Source organism: Rattus norvegicus, chromosome 11 (genome assembly GCF_021556685.1).
Source record: "Rattus norvegicus strain SHRSP/BbbUtx chromosome 11, alternate assembly SHRSP_T2T, whole genome shotgun sequence".
In the NCBI taxonomy this organism is placed as follows: Eukaryota; Metazoa; Chordata; class Mammalia; order Rodentia; family Muridae; genus Rattus; species Rattus norvegicus.
The window spans coordinates 13942157-13966062 of NC_141544.1; the positions used below are offsets into that span (position 1 = coordinate 13942157).

Here is a 23906-nt window from a genome sequence, read left to right on the forward strand (position 1 = left end):
TCTTTTCCTTCTTTTTTCCTTCTTTCCATCCCTTTCTCTCTCTCTCTCTCTCTCTCTCCCTTTCTTTCTTTCTTTCTTTCTTTCTTTCTTTCTTTCTTTCTTTCTTTCTTTCCTTTCTTCCTTCCTTCCTTCCATCCTTCCTTCCTTCCTTCCATCCTTCCTTCCTTTCTTCCTTCCTTTCTCTCTTTCTTGCCCAGTTTGGCCTTGAACTGGCTGTACAGCCATAGATGACCTTCAACTCATGATCTCCCTCTCCATCTCCTGAGTACTGGGATCACAGGCATGAGCCCACCCCATCAAGTATATGCAGTGGTTGATATCAAACCAAGTAATTTGCACATGCTAGACAGTAACTCTACCAACTGAGTCACACAATCCAGGCCACACTCCGTTTTTAATGAGCAAGCACTGTTTGAAAGAAGGCGAAGGAATGCATCATACCCCTATTGGTTGTAGGCATGCAATTGTATGTTTCCAGGTCTGCTGTTGACTTTCCTTTGCTGAGGTGAAAATTAAGTAGAGGTCTGTTTCCTTCAGCCATCCCAGACCAATGTGACCCTATGCCATGCAATGAAGATGGGTATCTGAGCTGCAAAGACGGCCAAGGTGCTTTTACTTGCATCTGTAAACCAGGCTGGCAAGGAGACAAGTGTCAGTTTGGTATGTATACAAAATCCACACCCACTGGCTTTTCTAGAATGGCTGCATGACAAATTATCCGAAGATCGTATTTCTTTAAAAATAACATAGTTTTCCATTGTAGATATAAATGAATGCAAAGATCCCTCAAATATCAATGGGGGCTGTAGCCAGACTTGTGACAATACTCCTGGAAGTTACCACTGCTCCTGTAAAATTGGCTTTGCTATGCTCACAAATAAGAAAGACTGCAAAGGTAAGAGCCCAGAAACTGAATACAAATGCATTCACTGTGTGAGGCCAGTAGGGGAATTTCCCTGGGCAAGTTCTGCGAAGCACTCTGGTCAGAAAGTACTGACAGTACATGTGCCTCTATGTTAAGATGCTGTGTAATTCTGTCTTAGTTTATGATACCAATGACAAGAGTATTTCATATTCTTCTTGTGTGTGCATATACCCAAGTGCATATTTCAAGGATTCATTTAGTTATAAATAAAGGTAGTTTAAGCATAAATAAAAGGAGAGTCTTTGGTGCTACTGACTTTGCAAAGACATTGTTCCATATTCAGAATCAGCTACTATCCTTCTGTTGTTCCTTAAGAACAGCAGCTACTGCCACACATGTGGCCCATACATATACAGCCACTCAATTAGACAAGATGGATGAAGCAAAGAAGTGCAGGCCGACAGGAACCGGATGTAGATGTCTCCTGAGAGACACAGCCAGAATACAGCAAATACAGAGGCGAATGCCAGCAGCAAACCACTGAACTGAGAATAGGTCCCCCGTCGAAGGAATCAGAGACAGAACTGGAAGAGCTTGAAGGGGCTCGAGACCCCCATATGAACAACAATGCCAACCAACCACAGCTTCCAAGGGACTAAGCCACTACCCAAAGACTATACATGGACTGACCCTTGGCTCCATCCTCATTGGTAGCAATGAATATCCTAGTAAGAGCACCAGTGGAAGGGGAAGCCCTTGGTTCTGCCAAGACTGAACCCCCAGTGAACGTGATTGTTGGGGGGAGGGTGGTAATGGGGGAGGTTAGGGAGGGGAACACCCATATAGAAGGGGAGGCGGAGAGGTTAGGGGGATGTTGGCCCAGAAACCGGGAAAGGGAATAACAATCGAAATGTAAATAAGAAATACTCAAGTTAATAAAGAAAAAAAAAAGAACAGTGGCTACACAAAGAAACCTACAGTTCTTAATAACCACACTATTATATCTTCTCTTTGCTTTTCAGAAATATCTTTCTGATTTCCAAAATAAATGCATTATTTTGTACCCCATTTCCAGTCATGGTTATGAGAAAGATGGAGAATCTATTTTTCATTTCTTTACATCTATTCCTTTACAACTATTCCACCATTGCTCTTAAGTGTTTTTCCTCCCTCTGGATTTAAATAATCTGTCGGGTTAGCTTTTTGTATGTAGCTTTTGGTTTTCTTTATAAATCTTTGTCTCTCAAAGTTTTCCTCTTTTCTCCTTTCACATCCTGCACCATTGGGGTGCTTGAATTACTGTTAGAAAACTACAAATATTTATGCTAGGTGAGAATATACAGTTGAAGCCAGGATTCTGGTCCTGCTGTGAAATCTTTCTACAATGCATAAACCCTTAAAAAAAAGATTTCTTTCTTTCTCCTTTGTTTAGTTAAGAGGTTAAAAATTCAGTAGATTATGTGTGAAATTTCATTGTGTAAGCCTTTATTTTTGTCTTAGACAATCTCCCATCTGAACTCATATTTAAGGTACTTTCCAATGGCTTGGTAGTAGTCAGTATTGTATAGTACATGGCAGTGTAATTTAAAGTGCTGTGGATGAAGCTGAAATGAAATGCATTTACTAACAGTCTCTTCCAAGCCATTATCCACTTTGTGACTGTACAACTCACTTAAAGGTTTTAATTTGGCTGTTAGAGTATAGGCATCGTTAGAATAGCAGTTACCAAAAGCCATTATAATTCAGGATATCACATGCATTATATAGATAGTAACCATTCCTAATTTAATATTTTTTAATGTTCCTACTTTAATAATATCCTTACTCAAATTTTGTGGATATTTTTATGTTGAGTTAATACATGCATGTACAATTATTAAAAAAGGTGTTTGTTTGTTTGCTTGTTTGTTTGCTGGGAATACATTTCATTGGTGGAGGGCACACTTGGCATGTGGAAGCCCTGGGTGCATTTCTCAGAGCTACCAAACTCCCAACAGACTGTTTCTGCAGATCAGAACATATGTGATTAGCTCTTTATTTACATGATTTATGTGACCTATGCAGCAGAACACAGAATTTACAGAAAAATATGTAGAAAACTATAACAGTAGGACCTTGGCTGTGGTGTGGAAAGACATGGAATTGGTTGGCAGTTAATGACTAAATATGAATGTCTAAAACCTCAGTAGACATTAGATGTGGATACAGTGTCACCATATCTATGTGCTGCACCTAATTCTTATGAGCTATGTATTTCCCTACACATCTGCCAAAAGCCAAGTAATTTAAGTAATGTGTTTTTATTTTCTTCTAAACATATGGAATTTATGATACCTAACTTTTCTTTAACTGAGGATTCATATTAAATTTTGCAGAATATTAGAGATTATATAAGTATGAGGTGGTTTCCCTAACTAGCAATCTTTACATAATCCTTGTATCATTCTATCCACATTTAGAAGACAGGCATAGACATACTTGGGATATAGAACCATTTCCTTACTACAGGGATTAATTTTATTATTTGGGAGTGAGTTATTTGAAACAGAGCACATTTTCATCTGTTCATATGCCCAGATAAACATGCCAGTATTCAAAGTTTGAAATGCATTTCCTGATTGACTTTGTTCCTCCTTAACCTACATGACCAAAGATGAGCAATAGTTCCATCTATGCAGAACTGTTTTTGTTGGCTTGGAACTGTTACCTTCTGGCCCCAGCAACCTGTCTTTTGCTTCCCACTATACTGTACAAGACAACAAATGCATCTGAAATTTCTAGAATATTAAAAGGTACTAAAGGGTACTAGAATAAGTGAAGTTTTAGAAATGCTTTAAGACTTTATTCAGTTCCACCTTAAATGTTAATTATTGATTACTGTAGGAAAAACAGGTAAAAAATTAGGTATTTGTCTACTTCCAAGTAGACAAGATAGATAAAAGATAAAACAGATGAGTTCAGATTTGTTAAATATTTGTAATGAGGCATTAAATGAATCTACATTTACAACAAATTTCAGAAATATAGATTTAGATGTATATTTAAAGAATATTAAGAATATAATTAAGCCTCTTCTTTCATGTTTTTATACTTCTCCCTGGAAGATGAGAAAATTACTAAAAAACAAATTCTTTTTGTTTCATTTTTATAAAGGAATATCAGGCAAATCCCTATGATTCATGCAAAAGTCATATTTAGGGAACTCAAATATGATGATAAATTTATTATTTTGCTGGTCTAAAGCTGTTGATATAAATATCAAATATGGTTCAGAAATTAAATAAGTATTTATTTGATATTGGAAAACTTTAACATATTGATTTTATTTGTAGATGTGGATGAGTGCTCTCTAAAGCCAAGTGTCTGTGGCACAGCTGTGTGCAAGAACATTCCAGGAGACTTCGAATGTGAATGTCCCAATGGCTACAGATATGATCCCTCATCAAAATCTTGTAAAGGTAGACTAAGGACGCTGTCACTGCTAATGGTAGAGATGGTGGGTTTGAACCCTGTGTTAATACCAGACAAAGCAGTGCTTTTGCTAACCCCTGATGTGGCTTGGTTGATTTGTGATTACAGGCTTTCTTACAGAATAGAAATACCAAGTAAGACTCATGGTCTTTTGGGGTTTCATATTACTCATCCCATTTAATACAGCAACTTTCATAAAAATTAGACTCCCTTGTTGTGAAAGCAAAATGAACACATTTTTTATAGCCTAAAGATAACCTTAAAAGAAAACTTGAATAGGAAAGGAAAAATTCATATAGACAAGGATAAATGGCACGAGCTTTAGTTGCGGGACTGAAACCATGAGTCTTCTTAGCACCTTAGATTTCATTCCACATATTTTTAGTCTTTTTTTCTGTGCATGTATAGGTTTAAAATAGAAAATTGGAGCTGGTGAGATGGCTCAACAGTTAAGATCATTGCAGAGGCTCTTGCAGAGGATCTGGATTCACTTCCCAAAGCCCTAGGCTCCCAAACACTGGTCACTTCAGTTCCAGTTGGTCTGACTCCCTCTTCTGGCCTCTTCCCATGCCTGTGCATACATGGCGCACATATATATGTAATCAGATGCACACATATGCATACAAAATAAAATAAGGTAAATAATAATGAGAAAGTTGAAGTGAGACATTTATTACCTTGATTGATATTATAAGGGAGCTCTAGAAAGCTGAATATTACAGATCTGTGATGCCAAGACCTATGGTGAAGACCAGCCCTTTTGGATGCTACAGTCTCTTTGTAAGGTTACCACAGTGTCAGTGTGGATGCCTTGGGTAGCTTAAATTCATTATGTCTGCTTTTGCTTTAGATTGTTTATGAATTAGCTCACACATTCCTTTAAATATTTTATTAAAATTTCAAATCAAATTAACAGCATATCTAAAACTAATCATGTCAATGATAATAGAACACACTATATGATTGTAATGATTTTAAAGCAGAGAGCTCAGTGACACTAATCAATCACTGTACCTCTGCAGCCTCCACATGACACTGTTTTCAAAACTCCAAATACAAACCATGAAGCAGATATGAGCTCTCTCTTAATGGTTTTCTTATTACAATCTGGTACTCTAATGAGCCTTTCTGTCCTGGAGTTTATATAAATGAAAGTGGTTTTATAATATATGGGCTTTTTTTCTAATTGTTTATAGTGCTGTTGAAATGTGGAAGCATTACTTCACACTTCATCCACACTCATACGTCTGCTTTTCACTGTTTCTCATGGCAATTTCTGTAGGAAACTTAGGAGTTCTGATTCTCTGAAACAGAGATAAGCAGGGTCCTGATTATAACAGAGACTTCCTAAATTCAGATGGGTGTAATGAAGGAGTTAGGTGCTAGTTTATATTCACAGAACTTCCACAAGCCGGGTCCTTATCTTGTTAATTAACCCTAACCCAAACCCTAACCTTAGCCCTAGCCCTAACCCTAACAAAGGCAAATCTCATAGACCACAGGGAAGTTAAGTGTTAGAAAGGAATTTATGATGAGCTCATAGGTAGTGTTTAAGAGGATGCAAATGAGCAGAGCTTCTGTGGGCTAGCAGCCACTCCAGAATTGGGGTACCCCTGAGTTGCTTGATTAGGGGCTTACTGGAGGACTTCTGGCAGAAACTGTTGAAAAATGGGAGGTGTGTGTCAGTCTAGTCACCTGCCTCAATGTCTACTTCAGGTCTCAGAGGTACAGTTTTGGTCACACCCTCAGATACAGCTTCTAGGCAGCTGTGTAAAAGGAGAGGCAAGATAAAAAGAAATCAGACCGGAAACTAAAACTCCCAAACTCTGGCATTTCTGGAGCCTCCAACAATGACAAGATCATGAACGTTTCCAGCCTCTGGCCAAGGATAAGCATCAAAGTTCTTGTCCCTAAAGTGCCTGAGCAGCTTCTATTATCTGCTGTCATCAGTATTATCAGGTGTTTCATTGCCTAGATTGTAGTTTCATTTGCTAAAGGACAGATTTTTAAATGTTTGATAAATGGGTACATATATATCTTATTTTAATATTATATCATAATTTTAATGCATTTGAAGTATGATTAACTCTGGAAATGTATCTTAAAGTATTTAAAGAGCATATATTATATGATAACATTAATAAGAATTTCATAAATTTATAATAGGGTATATCAAATGTAATTTCAAGAAGTTTCCATTGCCCAGGAATAGACTTTAGCTTAGACATGTTATTGCTAGGTGGAGAGTTGGGGACAGATTAGTTAAAATATTTCAAATTATGGAAGGGAAGTTTGAGAAACACAACGAACATTAATATATGCCATTAAATTTACGGCCACAAGCTCTCAATATTACCCAACACAACCACGACAAATATTCATTTTTATATTCATTTATATTCATTTTATATTCATATTCATTTTATATTCATATTTTATTTTTACTCTACTGTGGAAAAAAAAGTGATGAGTCAAATTTGCACTCTCTTCACTTAGAAATACCAACTGGTGATGGACGTATGATTAAATCAACGAGTACTAATATGTGATATGATCTCCAGTCTGAATCAAGAGAGCGAAATATAGTTACTCTAAAACGTAAAACCAAAGGTATTAATTTGTTGGAAGATGAAGGACTTGTGAGAGAGGTAGAGTTGGTTTTGTCAAAGCATCTCGGTGATGAAGAGAAGAGAATGTGGAAAAGGTGGGCATCATCACCAGGGAAGAGGAAATGAGCTCATGCGGCCAATGCATTGATCTGTTATATAGAAGGACACTGAACCTGAAAGTCAGAGATCAATGGCAAATGACCAGATAGTAAATGAATGGGTAGAGAACTTGGTCTAGATATGTGTGGTAGACAGTCCTGAGGATCTGAGTTAATAGAAAGAAGCAGAAACTATAAAAGGTGATAGATCGGTTAAAAGAGCAATGACTGGGAAGAGTTCTAATTGTCGCAGGTCTAGAGCCTAATTATAATTTATCTCAGGCGAGTTCTATAATAGCCACCTCTGGTTAGACTCAATATCCCGTGACTAACAGATAAACTCTCTTGGGAATTCATAAACTTAACAAAACCCTAGCTTTGACAAACAAAAGGTAACATTTGATGTCTATCCACTTTAGGTTTTTAATGTTTTCACTAGTGTATTTAACAAGTACCTTGACTTGTAAATTTCTTTGTTCTCTTACTATTAAAAAATCCATTAAAGTGCTCTATGTTGGAGCCTGAGATTTATGCTCACATCAGTCTGTGTCCTTGGACAGTATTACTCCTATTTGATTAGAAAATAAGCCATTCCTTATCTCTTTTGAATAAAAAACAATATGGCCAGTATTAATTGTCGTCTTACTATACTATTAGAAAGAGCTTGATGTTTTGTTATTGTCACTTTATCCCCTGATTTAACTTTTAGTCCATTAAGGTCAGCTTTCCTTCCCTTCATTCTCTCTCCTCCCATGTCTTCACTTTTAGCCTCCTGTTTTCTTCTCTTTTACAGTTATTCCTTATTTTCAAAACAAAGAATTGGGAGATGATTTTAATGAAATTCTTATAATCACAAATATCAGTGGGGGCCGTGAACAATGTTTGTTTACGTTGCAAATCGGAAAATTAACATAATTACTACACTATTATTTATTGAGAATGAAAATGATAAAAATTGTTTTGAATATATACATTTTTATAAAAATGGCATTTGCAGTTCCCTGAAACTTCTAGGTCAAATGTTTACATATGCTGTCATGGCCATTCTGTTTTCTTTGTTTTTTTTTTTTTTTTTTTTTTTTTTTTTTTTTTTTTTTTTTAGGAGCTGGGGACCGAACCCAGGGCCTTGCGCTTCCTAGGCAAGCGCTCTACCACTGAGCTAAATCCCCAATCCCTTGCCATTCTGTTTTCTAAGGAACTGGATCTGTGTCTATTGGGCCAAACATTTAGAAGCTATGAAGGGTTCTTCTCTTTTCATCTTAGATGTCGATGAATGCTCTGAAAACACCTGTGCCCAACTGTGTGTCAATTACCCCGGAGGCTACTCTTGTTACTGTGATGGGAAGAAAGGATTCAAACTTGCCCAAGATCAGAGGAGTTGTGAGGTAAACCTTCTAAATCCCAAACTTCTTACCGAGGTGGTGCAGACTTTTAATCCTAGCACCTGGCAGGCAGAGGCAGGAGAATCTCTGAGGTTAGCCTTGTCTACAGAGTGAGTTCCAGGACTACACAGAGAAGTGAGAAAAAAACAACCCCAAACTTCTTCCCTGTTTTCGGAAATGAGAGATCCAGGTGTTACAAGGATCCCTGGTCCTTGGCCTAATGATCGTCATTGAAAAGTTGAAATATAGAGCACAATGTGGAAGATAGGCGAGTTCATTATTGAATAGGGAAACATATTCACAGAGGGCAAGAGTGGTAAGTAGCCAGAGAAAACATTGCAGATCTGATGGCTCTCAAGGGATAAGAATGAAGAACATTTTCACAAGGTGAGAGTGGACAATTGCTAGATAGAATGTTGTGTCCTTATGTATGTAGTTTAGTCTTCCTTCTCCTCTTCCTTTTCTTCTTCTCCTGTATCTTTTTAAAGACATAAAATCTCTAGAACAGACAGCTTTCCCTAGTGCCATTTTCCTGCCCACATGATTGGCAGGCCTATCTGGCTGACTCTCCCTTGAGAGGGCAATGGTATGCCTTTGTTCTCTGTCAGAAAGCCAGATAGTTATCTATTATGAAGTGGTAGGATCCTGGAATCTTAACACTTGCACTTTAGATAGTTATCAAGTAATGACCTCTCTGCATGTCAGTGTGGCATGTCTGTCCTCCCAGCCTTCCTGATAGGGCTCCGCTCTCATTTCTCTGGCCAGTAATTAATGTCTGGCAGATGGACTCTGGTTTTCCAAGGAGCTGATTATAAAGAAGGCGTTCATCTCTGATGTCCTCTAGTTCCACTAAAAGGATATGACATAGAAATTAGTGAGAATATTTTATGGTGTCCTTCTGTTTGACATTCTGGCCAGTGTCCCCATTGCTTGATTGTGCTCATAAGTGTTCACATACTTCCTGGTGGAAACAAAATTGTCCAAGATTTAGTGAAAATAAATGTATCACAATTAAGAGAACGTTTAAAACACACTTTTAAACACTCACATTTAATGCATAATTAACCCAAGAGATCAATTGGCAGGAAGGTTTTAATTTTTCCCTTATTGAATAAACAAGACAACATTTGACCCCCCATCTCCCTCCTTTTTATTTCTTTTAGAAATAATAAGGCACATATGCTAGTGATTCTTTCTATTCTTGCATTTTAAAACATGTAAAGGTGAAATTATATATGATTATGAAACAGATAGTTTAAAATACCTAAATAATGATTTCATTGAGTATAACTATGATTAACTATAACTGTATGTATGTACACACATGAGCGCGTGGCACACATACACACAGACACACACTAACACACACACACACACACATGATGATCATGAGTCAGCATAACCTCAGAAAAAGTTAAAAAAAAATCATGCTGCCCAATGTGAAGAAATATTGAGAAAGATCAGGAGAATTATGGATGTAAATAGTAATTCTGGGGCTACTCGAAAGGCCATGAGGTAGGATTTCTTATTCTATAGATTAATTCCTTATTATTTCTATATGTCCTGTAGAAAATACCACTATTCACATTGGACTGGGTAGGAAATCCCCCAGGGAGGCCTCTATTTAATAACTGCAGAATTAGTTGTAAAAGCCCTTCATTGAATCCAAACTCTCATCTCTCAGTAACTTTCTACGTTAATGTTCCTATTGAACTTTAAGAAACAAATACTCGATAAAAAAAAACAAAACACATGACTTCGTCATTTTTATGCAAATTTCTTAGAGACTGAGATGGTAACTTAGTTAGACTCCCTCCTGAGTTATCAGTATTCTCTTGAGTATCTAGATAGCACATTTTCCCTCACAATAAATAGTTTTTTTAAATAGCCAAATGAGTAATTTGTAGATATAATTAATGCAAGGCATTGTCCAGTTTATTGATGATATACTTGCTGGAACTTGATGAAAAAGTTTGTGTTTAGCACTGAGGTGTGTGCAAGAAATGCTACAGATGATCTAAAGCCACACACGTGTATTCTGGAGGCTTAGCGCATGAGTTTTATGGGGAGGAAAATTATTTAAGGAACTGGAAGGCAATCAATCATTGCTGTTTGCAAAGACATTCTATCGTGCGAGAATTTCAGAGACTATTGTGAATACTAAAGAGAGAAGACAGACAGCACATGATAATCCACACCTTTCACTTTCTCTAGGGTATTCCAGTGTGCCTTTCCTTGGACCTTGACAAAAATTATGAATTATTATATTTGGCGGAACAGTTCGCAGGAGTTGTCTTATATCTGAAATTTCGATTGCCAGATATCACCAGGTGAGGAATCAAAGTCGGTGGGTAAGAAGTTGTACAGGTTTAATAGTTGAGTATAAAGGGAAAGCAGAAGACAGACAGCTGTAGATTTGTTATCAATGTTTAACTTGGGTATATTACCACTTAGATGATCTTACATATACAGATTTCACACTAAAGCCTTTCAAATCTGCCCAGGCTGACTTTGCCAGTGCAAACTTACTTTACCCCATTAGGTCCCATTTCCCAGTGGTTACATATTTACTAAGAAGCTGGGAAGGGTGATCTAACCCACCTGTGAAATGTTCATTCTTTTTTTATACATTATAAATGAAAAAAATCATTGTATTGATGGAGTATCACTACATTCAATGTAATAAGAACCATTAACAAGGTGGCTTGAATAATGGACTAAAGAAACAGTTACTTAGTTTGGCAATTTGAATGCCTCAACTTTTGTTCTTGTAGTTAGATTGATGTTAGGGAGAGCGTTTTTATGTGTGCTTCTCAGTCATGATTCTAACTTGTCAAATATATATACAGGTTAACTTCTCAATGTATACATGTCCAAACTATAAGCAATAAATTAGAATTTTCTTGTCTTACATGAACAAGCATTAAAATTTATTCTAAGGTTCACTTAGGTGATATGTTTTTTTTGGATATTTCATGTTCTTAAATATCTGGTTTCACCACAAATATTTCACAAAATATTATTTTTAGTGATTAAGATTATGGGAAATTCTACCTTGCTATAAGAAAAAGGACAATAAGGGAGAAAACTGTTAAAATATATGTTTTTTTCTTTGACATTATTTATGACAACTCATTTTTGAGTTGATATCTAACATTGGATCAGAATTAGCAAAACATTTTTCCAGTATTCTAAGTTTCTTCACTGATTTATTTACTTTGCACTTTCAGAAGTGTAGTATCTTTTTTACATTACATATTAAAGGCACAAGTTGATGAAAATTTATAAAGTGGTTTGCTTGAAGCAAATCTCTTCACCTCTGTTTTCCATAACCAACTGCTTCCTTTTGCCCTGACAAATGTTGACAAATTCTGTCTTTTTTTTAACTCTGCAGTACTTTTGAAACAGAATGAATGGATCCCCGATGTAATGAGTTAGGATGCAATGATGTATTCCAGCAAGAACATATGCAGAGCATGACTCTTTGAAATACAATTTAGCTTTATTTTTCAAAGAAAAGGAAATTATCTCCATAATAGGATCAACTTCTGGAAGATCATGACTAAACACAGATTTAATTTTTGGCAAGATAGTTCATTTTTAACATCAGCCAAATGCTTAGACAATTGTGCGGAAGGACTTAAGGTTTTATGCCAAAGGAAATAGTTCTTTTTTTAAAACATATAAGCAGGCCAGTGTAATCCTGTTACAGTGCTATGCATCCAACACAGTTCACATTCTATCTCCTTCAGATATTTTCTTGGAAATTCAAACTATGGGGATATTTGTTCTGCCTTCTTTTCTTTTGTTTCCTTTGAGGACAGTCTGTCCTCATTACAAATCTTGCCTTTGTGACTATTGATACATGAGATGGAATATCTATATAGGATTATTTTTTTTGTTGGCTTATTATGAACAACGAGAAGTCCTAAGTCTTTAACTCAAATTCTTTTCCTTAGCTTACATGATAAACTAACTATACAACTATTTTTCCCTTTTCCCATTTGTCTTTGTTTTAAAAACATCTTTATTTAACTAGTGCCTTGAGGATCTTCATGCTGATTCTCATGCACACATTTTAGGGCAGGCAAGCAGCCAACACACAGAATCCTTAAGATTGTCCTTCCTGGTAATAGCTGTACTGGACACATGCCCAGAAGTCTTGATAATATCAAGTTTTATTAAAGTACACTGTCCCCCAACAACTAGCTAGGCTGTATTTGTTGAGCTTAGCTCTCGTGCATCCTCCCTCAGTGATTTATGCTATTATGACATGGGGAAAGCTTTGGACAGCTTTTCTCTTTCTCTTCCTTCCTTTTTCCTTTTATTTCCCCACCTCCCCTCCTTCAGTTCCATCCTGTCTTTTCTTTTTCTTTTTCTTTTTTTTTTCGGAGCTGGGGACCGAACCCAGGGCCTTGTGCTTACTAGGCAAGCGCTCTTCCACTGTGCCAAATCCCCAACCCCCATCCTGTCTTTTCTGTGAAACTTTTTATGCACCTGAAAGGAGGGGCCCAGACTTTTCTGGCAGCCATTTTCCTCATGGTGGCTTAGTTCTTCTAGCTGCCTTTTGACACCACAATATGTTCCTACCCTCTTCTTCCTCATGAACCCATGGCCTTTTTAGTCTCTGGAAACCTTGCAAGACACAGTAGCATACTTAGAAGGAACAAAGGCACAGAGAGCACTTTGATTATGTCTCTCATGAGCTTGGTGTGTTATATAAACTGTTCAGGGCACCTTCAGTGGTTCTGTCTAGTCCCATCGTTTTTTGGTCAACCCTTACGGCTCATAGTTCTGTGCTGAGGTAAGGCAGGTGCTCCTTTTTAATGATTACAGGAAAGTTTACTTATATTTTTAATCATCTAAAAGCTATCCTGTGGAGCCTCTGAGTGATCCCTCTCTGAACTATGTAACATCATAGGAATCATATGATTTTTGCCAGATAAACCAAGAATGTCATTGTAACATCTTTCACTAGTTACTCATGGATGCAGTGCACACATTCACATGCACAAGCTCATATATACATACACACATACATCCCTTACTCTTACATGTAGAGTGTATAAATATTCTTGTATACTTACATTAAATTAGTACCTGAAACATGCCCTCAAATGACATATCATGAATGAAAAAAATAGCATCGATTCATTGAGAAAAAGAGTACAAGAATAAAAAAGATGGAACCAGAAACAACCTGTGAACAATTTAATGATGATCCTTTAAATTTCTTTTTTAAAAAAATCTTTTTAAATCTCAGGGAATTTTTCCCCTCCTTTAGTATAGTCCTGTTTGTGAGTACAAGGTGTGTGTGTGTGTGTGTGTGTGTGTGTGTGTGTGTGTGTGTGTGTGTGTTGGGGGAGCCATTGAACCTTCTCTTTGTTTAGGTTTTCAGCTGAATTTGATTTTCGGACATATGATTCAGAGGGCATCATACTGTATGCAGAATCTCTCGATCACTCAAATTGGCTCCTGATTGCACTTCGTGAAGGGAAGATTGAAGTTCAGTTTAAGAATGAGTTTTCAACCCAAATCACAACTGGAGGCAATGTTATTAACAATGGTATATGGAATATGGTAAGTTTGGGATTTCAGAATTAATCTCTTTATTTTGATGCACTTTTTGTAAAATTATAATCTGATTGGTAAGTGGGAGCAAATCCACTTGCTAGGTTATGACTTGCATTCTATACTCAGTTAATCTTGGTATGGATTTGAGGCAGTGTTCCATGTTGTATATTCGAAGTACTCAGTTTTATGTCTTTAAATCTTTATTCTTTTTAGTAGTTGTTTTTTGGATGAATTATTGGCTCTCCCCTGTAGGTCAGGAACCAGTTCTGCAGGTATAGTTAATTTAAAGACGGATCAAATAAAACCACCCTTAGTTGTCATGAGAATTTTTTTTAATTAGAGAGATGCATATAGTAGCAGCACCAAGAGATTAATTCAATTTTAAGTATATGTGTACAGATAAATAGCCAGTGTTGAACAAATAGCATATACTTAGGAGATTTAATAGCCAAAGCATGTTAACATTTTCATATAATAGTATCAATTTCTTTTCTATCAATAATTAAGTTAATCTTTTTAACCAGTTTAACTAAAAATGGGACTTTTATTAAAGAAAATATCACCCCTTTTTGACCGTGGGGAGAAGTGTGGGAGAGCCACAGCTTCTTTCAGCATTCTGCCACTCTTTCAAGTTCTCCACCTTAATGGGGAGCTCTTGGAGGTAAGGAAATAGATGGTGGGAAGTAGCTTCAGTTTTATGTTATATATTCAGTACCTATGATCATTGTTAGACTAGTATTTACTGATATGTTTATGCTTTAATTTAAATCACCCTATTTAAAATTTACACAATATGTGAGTGTGTGTGTCTGCTTGTGTGCACCTATGTTTGTGTGTGTGTACGTGTGCATGAGTATTAGCCTCATGTGCACATGTGCTTAGTCTGAAGTCTGGTGTCTTCCTCTTGCTTTGTACTTTATTTTTTGAGATGGGGATCTCTCACTTGGAGCTCACTGATTTGACAAGACTAATTGCCAAATCAAATTTCAGGCATCTGTCTGTCTCTGCCTTCCCAGCACTGGAATTATTGATGTTCATCATATTAACCAGCAGTGAGTGTTACGGAAACAAGCTCAGGCCTCCATTCTTGTGTGTCACTTTAACTGAAAAATATTAATTTAAATTAGTTTATAAACTGAACATCTATTCCATAACATTTGCTTTGTTAATTTTAACTTACTTCTGATTTTCAAAATATATTTTAAAATTAGATTAAAATTAAAACACATGATGCAGAATTGTTCTATGATTCATAAGAACTACATAGGCTGTGTAGTGATTAAACAAACTATCATGGCTAAAAGTTAATGAAATAATGTTGCTTTATAAGTGATTTTGTCACCTATTTTGTATGATCCCAATACTAGTATCATAACTTATTCAGTGAACATTTATTGAGCCTTTTATTTGCTAATCCTTATTCTACCCGGTAAGCCTACAATGATGTGTGAAGCAGTTATTGTTCACATGAAGCTTACATTGTAATACTGAGTGGCAAATTATATATAAATTATGTCCAGTGCTTATGGATGCTGTGAAGAGGAAAGCACAACAAGGTAATGGTGTGACACTGAGTGTGCACATAGTGTTTCACATAGCTTGTGAAATCGGAGAGAAGAATCTGATAATGTTACATCTGGGAAGAGACTTGAGAGAGCAAGCCATGAAAAATATGGATGAGATTATAAAATGATTCTGTGCAATGTAAACCACAATTTCCAAGCCCCAAGAGGGATGAAGATTTTGAGGTGTTTGACAAACAGCATGAAGATGGGTGAAGATGCATTGGAATGGAAAGGAAGAAGAGTTTAAAAACCACCAAGTCAGAACTGAGGTCTACAATATGACCGTCTGGATAAAGGTCTCTGGGGACCATAGTGAAGACTTGGATTTTATGCTAAGTGGGAAGTCTCTCAATAGTTCTGAAAAGATACAGAGTGTGATTTACATGGTAAAGAATGATTCTGATCAAAATCTGATGGCTTTTTGGAAGCTACTCAGTGGAGCGGAGGGTAGAGGTTGGGAGAGCATTGCGACTCCCCAAAGCAAAGAAGACTAGCTTTGGTTGGGAGTGCTCTTCGTGGGGTGGGGGACAGTGGATACATTCTGGGGACAATTTTTTATTGTAAGTCTTCATTTAATGTTCTGTTCGTGTTTTAAAATCATTTCAGTAATGTGTTATATGCAGTGTACACCTAAAGTTACAAGTGAGCCCAGCTTATGCATGCAGATTTCTACTCACATGGGTCACGTGTGCAGGTACAGCAATAAGAAGCATATGTCTTGAACTATAACCCAACATATTTTTAAAAACACAGAAATGCAAAAATTACATCTTGAAAATATTGAAGTGGTTTACACACCTCAAAAACCAAAAGTTGCTTTTAACTGCCGCACTTGGGATGCAAAGGCTTACTAATCAAGAACAGAAAGAAAAGCATAGCGTGTAGACACAGTGAGATGTAAAACTGTTCTCATTCTCTTTGGCTTATATTGATTTCTTGAGAATTAATTGCTAGCCACTTGAGTCCTGTAGCTGTCACACATCTCTGGGAGCTCCTAGGGGTCCAGGTTAGTTGACACAGTTGACCTTTCCTATGGGTTGCCATCCCCTTCAGCTCCTTCGATCCTTCCTCTAACTCTCCCATAGGGCTCCCTGACTTCAGTCCAATGGTTGCCTGTAAGTAGTTGCATCTGTCTCAGTCAGCTGCTGGTAGAGCCCCTCAGAAGACAGCAATCCTGACTGCAAGCACAAAATAGATACAGCAACAGTAATAGTGTCGGGGATGGGTGCCTGCCCATGGAATGGATCCCAAGTTGGGCCTGTCACTGTTCAGCCATTCCTTCATTCTCTGCTTCACTTTTGTCCTTGCACGTATTTTAGACAGGAGCAATTCAGGGTCAAAAGTTTAGAAGGTGGGTTGGTGTCCTTATCCCTGCACTGGGGGCCTGTCTATCTACTAGAAGTGTTCTCCTCAGGTTCCATATCCCCACTCACTGTTGGACATTTGGCTAAGGTCATCCCCACTAAGTTCTGGGAGCCTGTCACATCCCAGGTCTCTGAGACTTTCTAGATGTCCCTCTAAGCCCCACATATAGGAGAAGACTAAAGAGAAACCCAAAGGGCTAGGAAAATGAATGGAAACAAGCATTTGATTTTCAGGAAGTTTTCTATTTTGAAAAAAATACAATTTGTATAAGCTATTCAGAATCCTGGACATTATTGATTTCTTATGATTTGTATTATAAACTTATTACTTTATTGATTCCGTGTGTACAATGCAGCAGTTGCAAAATAAGAGTACTTAAAATTTTCCTCAGGTAAATAGGTTCATGTTTCTTTTGGAAATTGTTTACTTTATTGCATATGGGATTATAATTAAGAATGTTAGTTATTTTTTAATAAGATGTGCTTTTAATTTGAGATCAAGTTCTATCACCTTAAGATGTGTTTTCAAGAAAGAGAAGAAAAGCACACAAACATAATCTCACATCCAAATATGAATATAACAGGAAGCAATAATCACTATTCCTTAATATCTATCAACATCAATGGCCTCAACTCCCCAGTAAAATAACATAGATTAACAAACTGGATATGCAATGAGGACCCTGCATTCTGCTGCCTACAGGAAACACACCTCAGAGACAAAGACAGACACTACCTCAGAGTGAAAAGCTGGAAAACAACTTTCCAAGCAAATGGTCTGAAGAAGCAAGCTGGAGTAGCCATTTTAATATCGAATAAAATAGATTTTCAACTAAAAGTTATCAAAAAAGATAAGGAAGGACACTTCATATTCATCAAAGGAAAAATCCACCAAGATGAACTCTCAATCCTAAATATCTATGCTCCAAATACAAGGGCACCTACATACATAAAAGATACTTTACTAAAGCTCAAAGCACACATTGCATCTCACACAATAATAGTATGAGATTTCAAAACCCCATTCTCATCAATGGACAGATCATGGAAACAGAAATTAAATAGAGACATAGACAGACTAAGAGAAATTGTGAACCAAATGGATTTAACAGATATTTATAGAACATTCTATCCTAAAAAAAAAAGGGATATACCTTCTTCTCACCACCTCATGGTACTTTCTCCAAAATTGACCATATAATTGGTCATAAAACAGACCTGAACATACAGATACAGAAAGATAGAAATAATCCCATGCTTCCTATCAGACCACCACAGGCTAAACCTGGTCTTCAATAACAATAAGGGAAGAAGGCCCACATATACATGGAAGTTGAACAATGCTCTACTAAATGATAACCTGCTCAAGGAAGAAATAAAGAAAGAAATTAAGGACTCCACTATGTTCATAGCAGCTTTATTTGTAATAGCCAGAGGCTGGAAAGAACCCAGATGCCCTTCAACAGAGGAATGAATTAAATAAAATGGGGTACATCTACACAATGGAATATTACTCAGCTATCAAAAACAATGACTTTATGAAATTCATAGGCAAATGGATGGAACTGGAAAATATCATCCTGAGTAAGGTAACCCAATCACAGAAAAACACACATGGTGTGTACTCATTGATAAGTGGCTATTTGCCCAAATGCCTGAATTACCCTAGATGCACAGAACACATGAAACTTAAGAAGCATGACCAAAATGTGAATGCTTCTCTCCTTCTTTAAAAGGGGAACAAGAATAACCTTGGCAGGGAATAGGGAGGCAAAGTTTAGAACAGAGGCAGAAGGAACACCCATTTAGAGCCTTCCCCACATGTGGCCCATACATACACAGCCACCAAACTAGATAAGATGGATGAAGCAAAGAAGTGCAGGCTGATAGGAACCAGATATAAATCTTTCCTGAGAGACACAGCCAGAATACAGTAAATACAGAGGCAAATGCCAGCAGCAAACCAGTGAAATGAGAACGGGACCCCTGTTGGAGGAATCAGGGAAAGGCCTGAAGAGCTTAAAGAGGCTTGAGACCCCATATGAACAACAATGACAACCAACTAGAGCTTCTAGGGACTAAGCCACTACCCAAAAACTACACATGGACTGACCCTGGGCTCCAACCTCATAGGTAGCAATGAATAGTTAGTATGAACACCAGTGGAAGGGAAGCCCTTGGCCCTGCCAAGACTGAATCCCCAGTGAATGTGATTGTTGGGGGGGCGGTGGTAATGGGGGGAGGATGGGGAGGGGAAACCCACATAGAAGGGGAGGGGTTAGGGGCATGTTGTCTGGGAAACCGAGAAGAGGAATAACAATCGAAATGTAAATAAGAAATACTGAAGTTAATTAAGATAAAAAAAAGATGTTTTTTTTAAATCACACTTATCACAGTTATGCTCTCCTAGTGGGTTTGAACAAATTAGAAATTATATTAAATTAATTGTTATATAAAATTAAATAATGGAATTCTATGATTTTTTTCAATCCAATATATCATGTAGCTCTGTCTTTTTAATTGTAGGTGTCTGTGGAAGAATTAGACGACAGTGTTAGCATTAAAATAGCTAAGGAGGCCGTGATGAATATTAATAAACTTGGGAGTCTTTTTAAACCTACCGATGGATTTCTGGACACCAAAATATACTTTGCAGGATTACCTCGGAAGGTGGAAAGTGCACTCATTAAGCCGGTAGGTAATGATGCGGTTTGGTCCTCTCATCTTGGGTGGATTCCTTTATCCTGCCATAGGTTCAAAGATGTGTTTTCATGACACTTGCTGGAAAGTCATTTTGCTACACATATCAAATGTGACAACTTGTCTTGAACATGCAAAAGAACTTTAGACCATTGGAAGTATAGAAAGAAAATAAGAAAATGATCCATTTGGGTTTGTGTCCATTTAAATTGCTGTATTGTTCATTAAGCAGTGGGTATTTTACATTCTCAAGTTGTCAGCTCAGTATTCATTATAGAATTGTACACTCAGCCATTAAAGTTACAAAAGAATACACACACACACACACACACCATCTTTCTTAGCTTTATTTTAAGACATAAATTTGGGGTAACAGGTAGCAAGCACATAGTGTGGATTGAACACATTATAAGAAATATTAGTTACAGCAGATGAATACAGTGTTCTGAATACAATGCCTCTCAAATAACCACTGAATAGAATTAAAGAAATTAATCACCATCTTTGAAGAGTTTTCAAATGTCGTTTGAATTCATTGTTCTGCCAGATGAATTGGTTGATCTAATTTAAATGTTTACTACTCTACATCTATCTACTCTTCTGTCTTCACAACTTGCAGTTGCTTTAACTTTTAACAGATTTCAATGTAGCATCAAATTGGATTAATGAAACCTTGCCAGGATGAATATTCCAAATTTTCGAAATTGAAAAATTATGGTACTTTAATGAGAAAGCAAATTATTCAAAAAGAACAACCATTTATAAAATGGCTATCACGCATCTTGAACCTGCCTGGATGCTTTGGTGAAGCCTAAAGAATGTGAGTCTTTTGTTCCTGAAGAAGATTAGAATCTTCCTGGGCCACCTGAACCTTTGCACACACAACAAGAAGACAGGAAGTGGCTTAGAACCTAGGGCCACGCCAGAAGCACAGAGAGAAAAGACTGCTGGATCTGGCTGAAGTCAAGTAGCAGATTGGAACTCAGATTGTAAATATCAGGACCCAACTGCAGGCCTGCAGTGATACAGTCTATTTTACTGACAAATACTATCTATCAGAAAAGGAGAAAAAAATTAAATCCAATTAAAAGTATTTTAATAAGCTATCAAAGAAAAGGGGTTTCCTTCCAAATGCAACCTCTACTGAGAATCAATTAAAGCCATTTTTCATTCCTGGGTAAGTTGAAAATCTACTCCTTGACTTATATCTTGTTGCATTAGATTAATCCTCGTCTGGATGGATGTATACGAGGCTGGAACTTGATGAAACAAGGAGCTTTGGGTGCAAAGGAAATAGTTGAAGGAAAACAAAATAAACATTGCTTCCTCACTGTGGAGAAGGGCTCCTACTACCCTGGTTCAGGAATTGCTCAGTTCAGCATAGACTACAGTAAGTGATTCCTGCCACATTTCTCTTCTCTCATTAATCATTAAATATATCCTTGACAAACTGTGATGATTTATTCTGCTAGCATTGCCCAGTGAGTAGCTGTTATGACCGGCATTGTCTTATTTGTGAGGTTAACTACTTCTTACAACATTTTCAGGTGTTTTAGGGAAAACTATATGGACAATTAACTGTATGTACTATTATTCAAAGTTGACTGGCATATAGCCTGGTTCACTGGGGGTAGATTCAGTTGACCAGTTTTAAAGTTCAGTTGCTTTTTCAGTTGGTTTGAATTCACTAGTCAAGGCATGGAAGGCATTGATTTTCATGTCTGTCATTTCCATTGATCTGTGTCAAAATTTCTGGCTCTGATGAGATTGCCTATGTACAAATTGTGTAGCTCACTCTGAGCCTTCACCATATTTATAATTATAAATTTATTTATTTAAATTTTTTTATCTATCTATCTATCAATCTATCAACATATCTTTTTTTGTAGCATCAGTGGTCAGGTTGCTTGCTTATTGTATTTTGTCTTCTCACATGTTTTTGTGTGTCCTGTAATGTTTTGGTTCAGGGATGGGTATTTTACATGCAATGGTAGAGACTGAAATGAATATTACTTGTGTCTGGAAATAGGCACAGCTCTTCTTTGAATGTTGGGGGACATTGCTTAACTTAGTGAGGATTTGAACCATTTGTTGAATTATTATTTGAGGGGTGGATTTTATAATAGAGCAGAACCTTTCATGAAGGATCCTGTTCCCTAGATTCATTGCCTTCCTGAGATCTTTCGCTATGTAGTGGGCCCTCCATCTACCTCAAGCCTCTTAAGAGCCACCATCATGTTATGTAGATGTCCAGCCTCTACAACTGTGAGCCACATAAATCTGTTTAAATTATGTCACCTAGTTTCACTTATTATTTTTTTTAATATCTTTGGAAAGTGTGCTAATACAATTTGTTTGTTTCCGGGCTGCTTTATTAGAGATTAGATTTTTATTTATTTATGTATTTTTATTTCTGTAAGGAGAGTTGAAAATATCCTTAAATTGGGTGCCCCTTTACAAATAACCTGCTGTGGATATGTCTTAATGCACATCCTGCACTTTTTATGAGAGAAATTAGAATTAGATTTTCTCTGTCAAAGAGCTTGCAGGTATATTATTTGTATCCGACTTACTGCATTTTCTTCTAAAGATTTTTAATTGCAAAAATTACTAAAAGCAGAAATTTCATGCTCAAAAGAGTTTCCAAATCTGATCAAATTTACGTTTTATAGTTTTAAATGCTACTGTCCTAATTTCTATTTATGTTGAACTCCTTTTCACATATTAGTAGTGATTACCTATGTGTGACTAAATCAAATTCTTAGGTCCAGGAACAGGAGACATGAGTCTGGGCACTAAGGGGTTGTCAGGATATCTGCTCGAGCTGAATGAAAGATGCCATTCTGACCATCAGTGAGCCAGGTAGCAGCCTCAGGAACAAAGGACTAGGTCTATTGGTGTAGGAAAGAGTCTTGCCTGGAAGTCCTGTTCAGGTCCTTTTGTACAAATGAGGAATTCAAACTTACAGAGAATATCTGGACCAGACTGGGCAATGTTCATTCTTAGTGATGAATGGATTAGTCGTGATCAGCTTTTACTTCGGATAAAGCAGGTACCCAGGAGGGAGATCTTTTTTGCCACAGACTAGCTGAGATCTTTGCTCTACCTGCAGAGAAATCAAGAGTGCGCAACGAAAAGCCTCTCTGGTCCTGTCCTTGGCAGCTTTTCATGCTTTAGTGTTTGACAGTGAGTGGTAAACAGTGGCAGCCGGAGCAGCAGCAGCAGGTAGCAAGCACCCTTTAGAACTACAGCTCTTCTGTAGGTTTTGAGAACTAGGATCCTTAGTTCTGTCATCACAGCTCAAGGAAGTTGAAATTCCACAGTTCCACAATCCTTAACAGCAGCTAATTTTATAATTCCTGACTCTGGGCTGAGACCCTTTGTCCCTAAAGGTATTACAGTTTTTAGAACTTTTCCAGCAACTATGGCCTACAGGACTTCTCTTCTGGCTCTTTTATAACCTTTAATCTTCATTCTTAGTTCTCTACCCTCTCTGCTTCTGCTATTTTCTGCTCCCTCCTCCCGGCCAAGGCTACTTCTTCTGCTGTCAAGCGCTGCTTGCCTTGCTATTTCAGCTAACCCTGCTGGCGACTCTTCTGTTGTTCCTGCAGCCACTGTAGTTCAACAACCTCTACCTGGCTGCCTTGCTGCTCTTTGTAATACTTCTTTACTCATATTAACAGTTCAGCGCACATTGGTAAAAGTAGGGAAGAAAAGACCACTTCAGAAAAGCCCTTTGCTAGTTCTTGTGTTTCAACACCAGAGGACTTAGCACAGTGAGTCAAACAGCCTGCATCTATAGCCACAGTAGGCACCTTCCCACCAATCGCCATGTTTGGCTCTTTAGTACTTGCCTTCTAAGTGTTTATGCTAGGCTGTCCAGGGTCAGTGCCCCTACTCTGGTCTAAGTGGAAATCATTACAGGGTCATGCAGAAGGTCATTCACAGAGGGCTGTGATAGCAAAACAGGCCTGGCAGGAGAGGCTTACTATCCAGAGCTGAGCAATTACCTTCAGTTGTTGTGTAATTATCCTAAAAGTATCTACAGAGTGTTTTAAATAGCTAGTGCTGGCATAAGGCAAGTCTGGCAGGGATTAGAGTGATAGACTTTTTGTTCAAGGCAGTGAGGGCAATAAGGGAGAATTCAGTAACTTCAACTAGCCTTTGATCACTAGAGGTCAAATGGCCCATCCTCCAATACTGGAAACCTTGCTAATAAAAACTCAAATTATTTTTAACATTAGTAAAACTGTTAATTGAGTTTTCTTTGTATTATCC

At 37.3% G+C, this 23906-nt stretch overlaps 1 protein-coding gene across 2 annotated transcripts in view; it reads left to right on the forward strand.

Moving 5' to 3' along the window:
* The window catches only part of Pros1 (protein S), an 80555-nt gene that overhangs the window by 46880 nt on the left and 9769 nt on the right, over positions 1-23906 (forward strand). For both annotated transcript variants that reach the window (NM_031086.2, XM_087576964.1), the window contains 8 exons: positions 538-660; positions 764-895; positions 4198-4323; positions 8307-8428; positions 10640-10755; positions 13816-14005; positions 19455-19622; positions 20850-21018. In NM_031086.2, coding sequence (NP_112348.2) covers positions 538-660; positions 764-895; positions 4198-4323; positions 8307-8428; positions 10640-10755; positions 13816-14005; positions 19455-19622; positions 20850-21018 — 1146 coding nt within the window. The remainder of the gene's footprint in view (positions 1-537; positions 661-763; positions 896-4197; positions 4324-8306; positions 8429-10639; positions 10756-13815; positions 14006-19454; positions 19623-20849; positions 21019-23906) is intronic.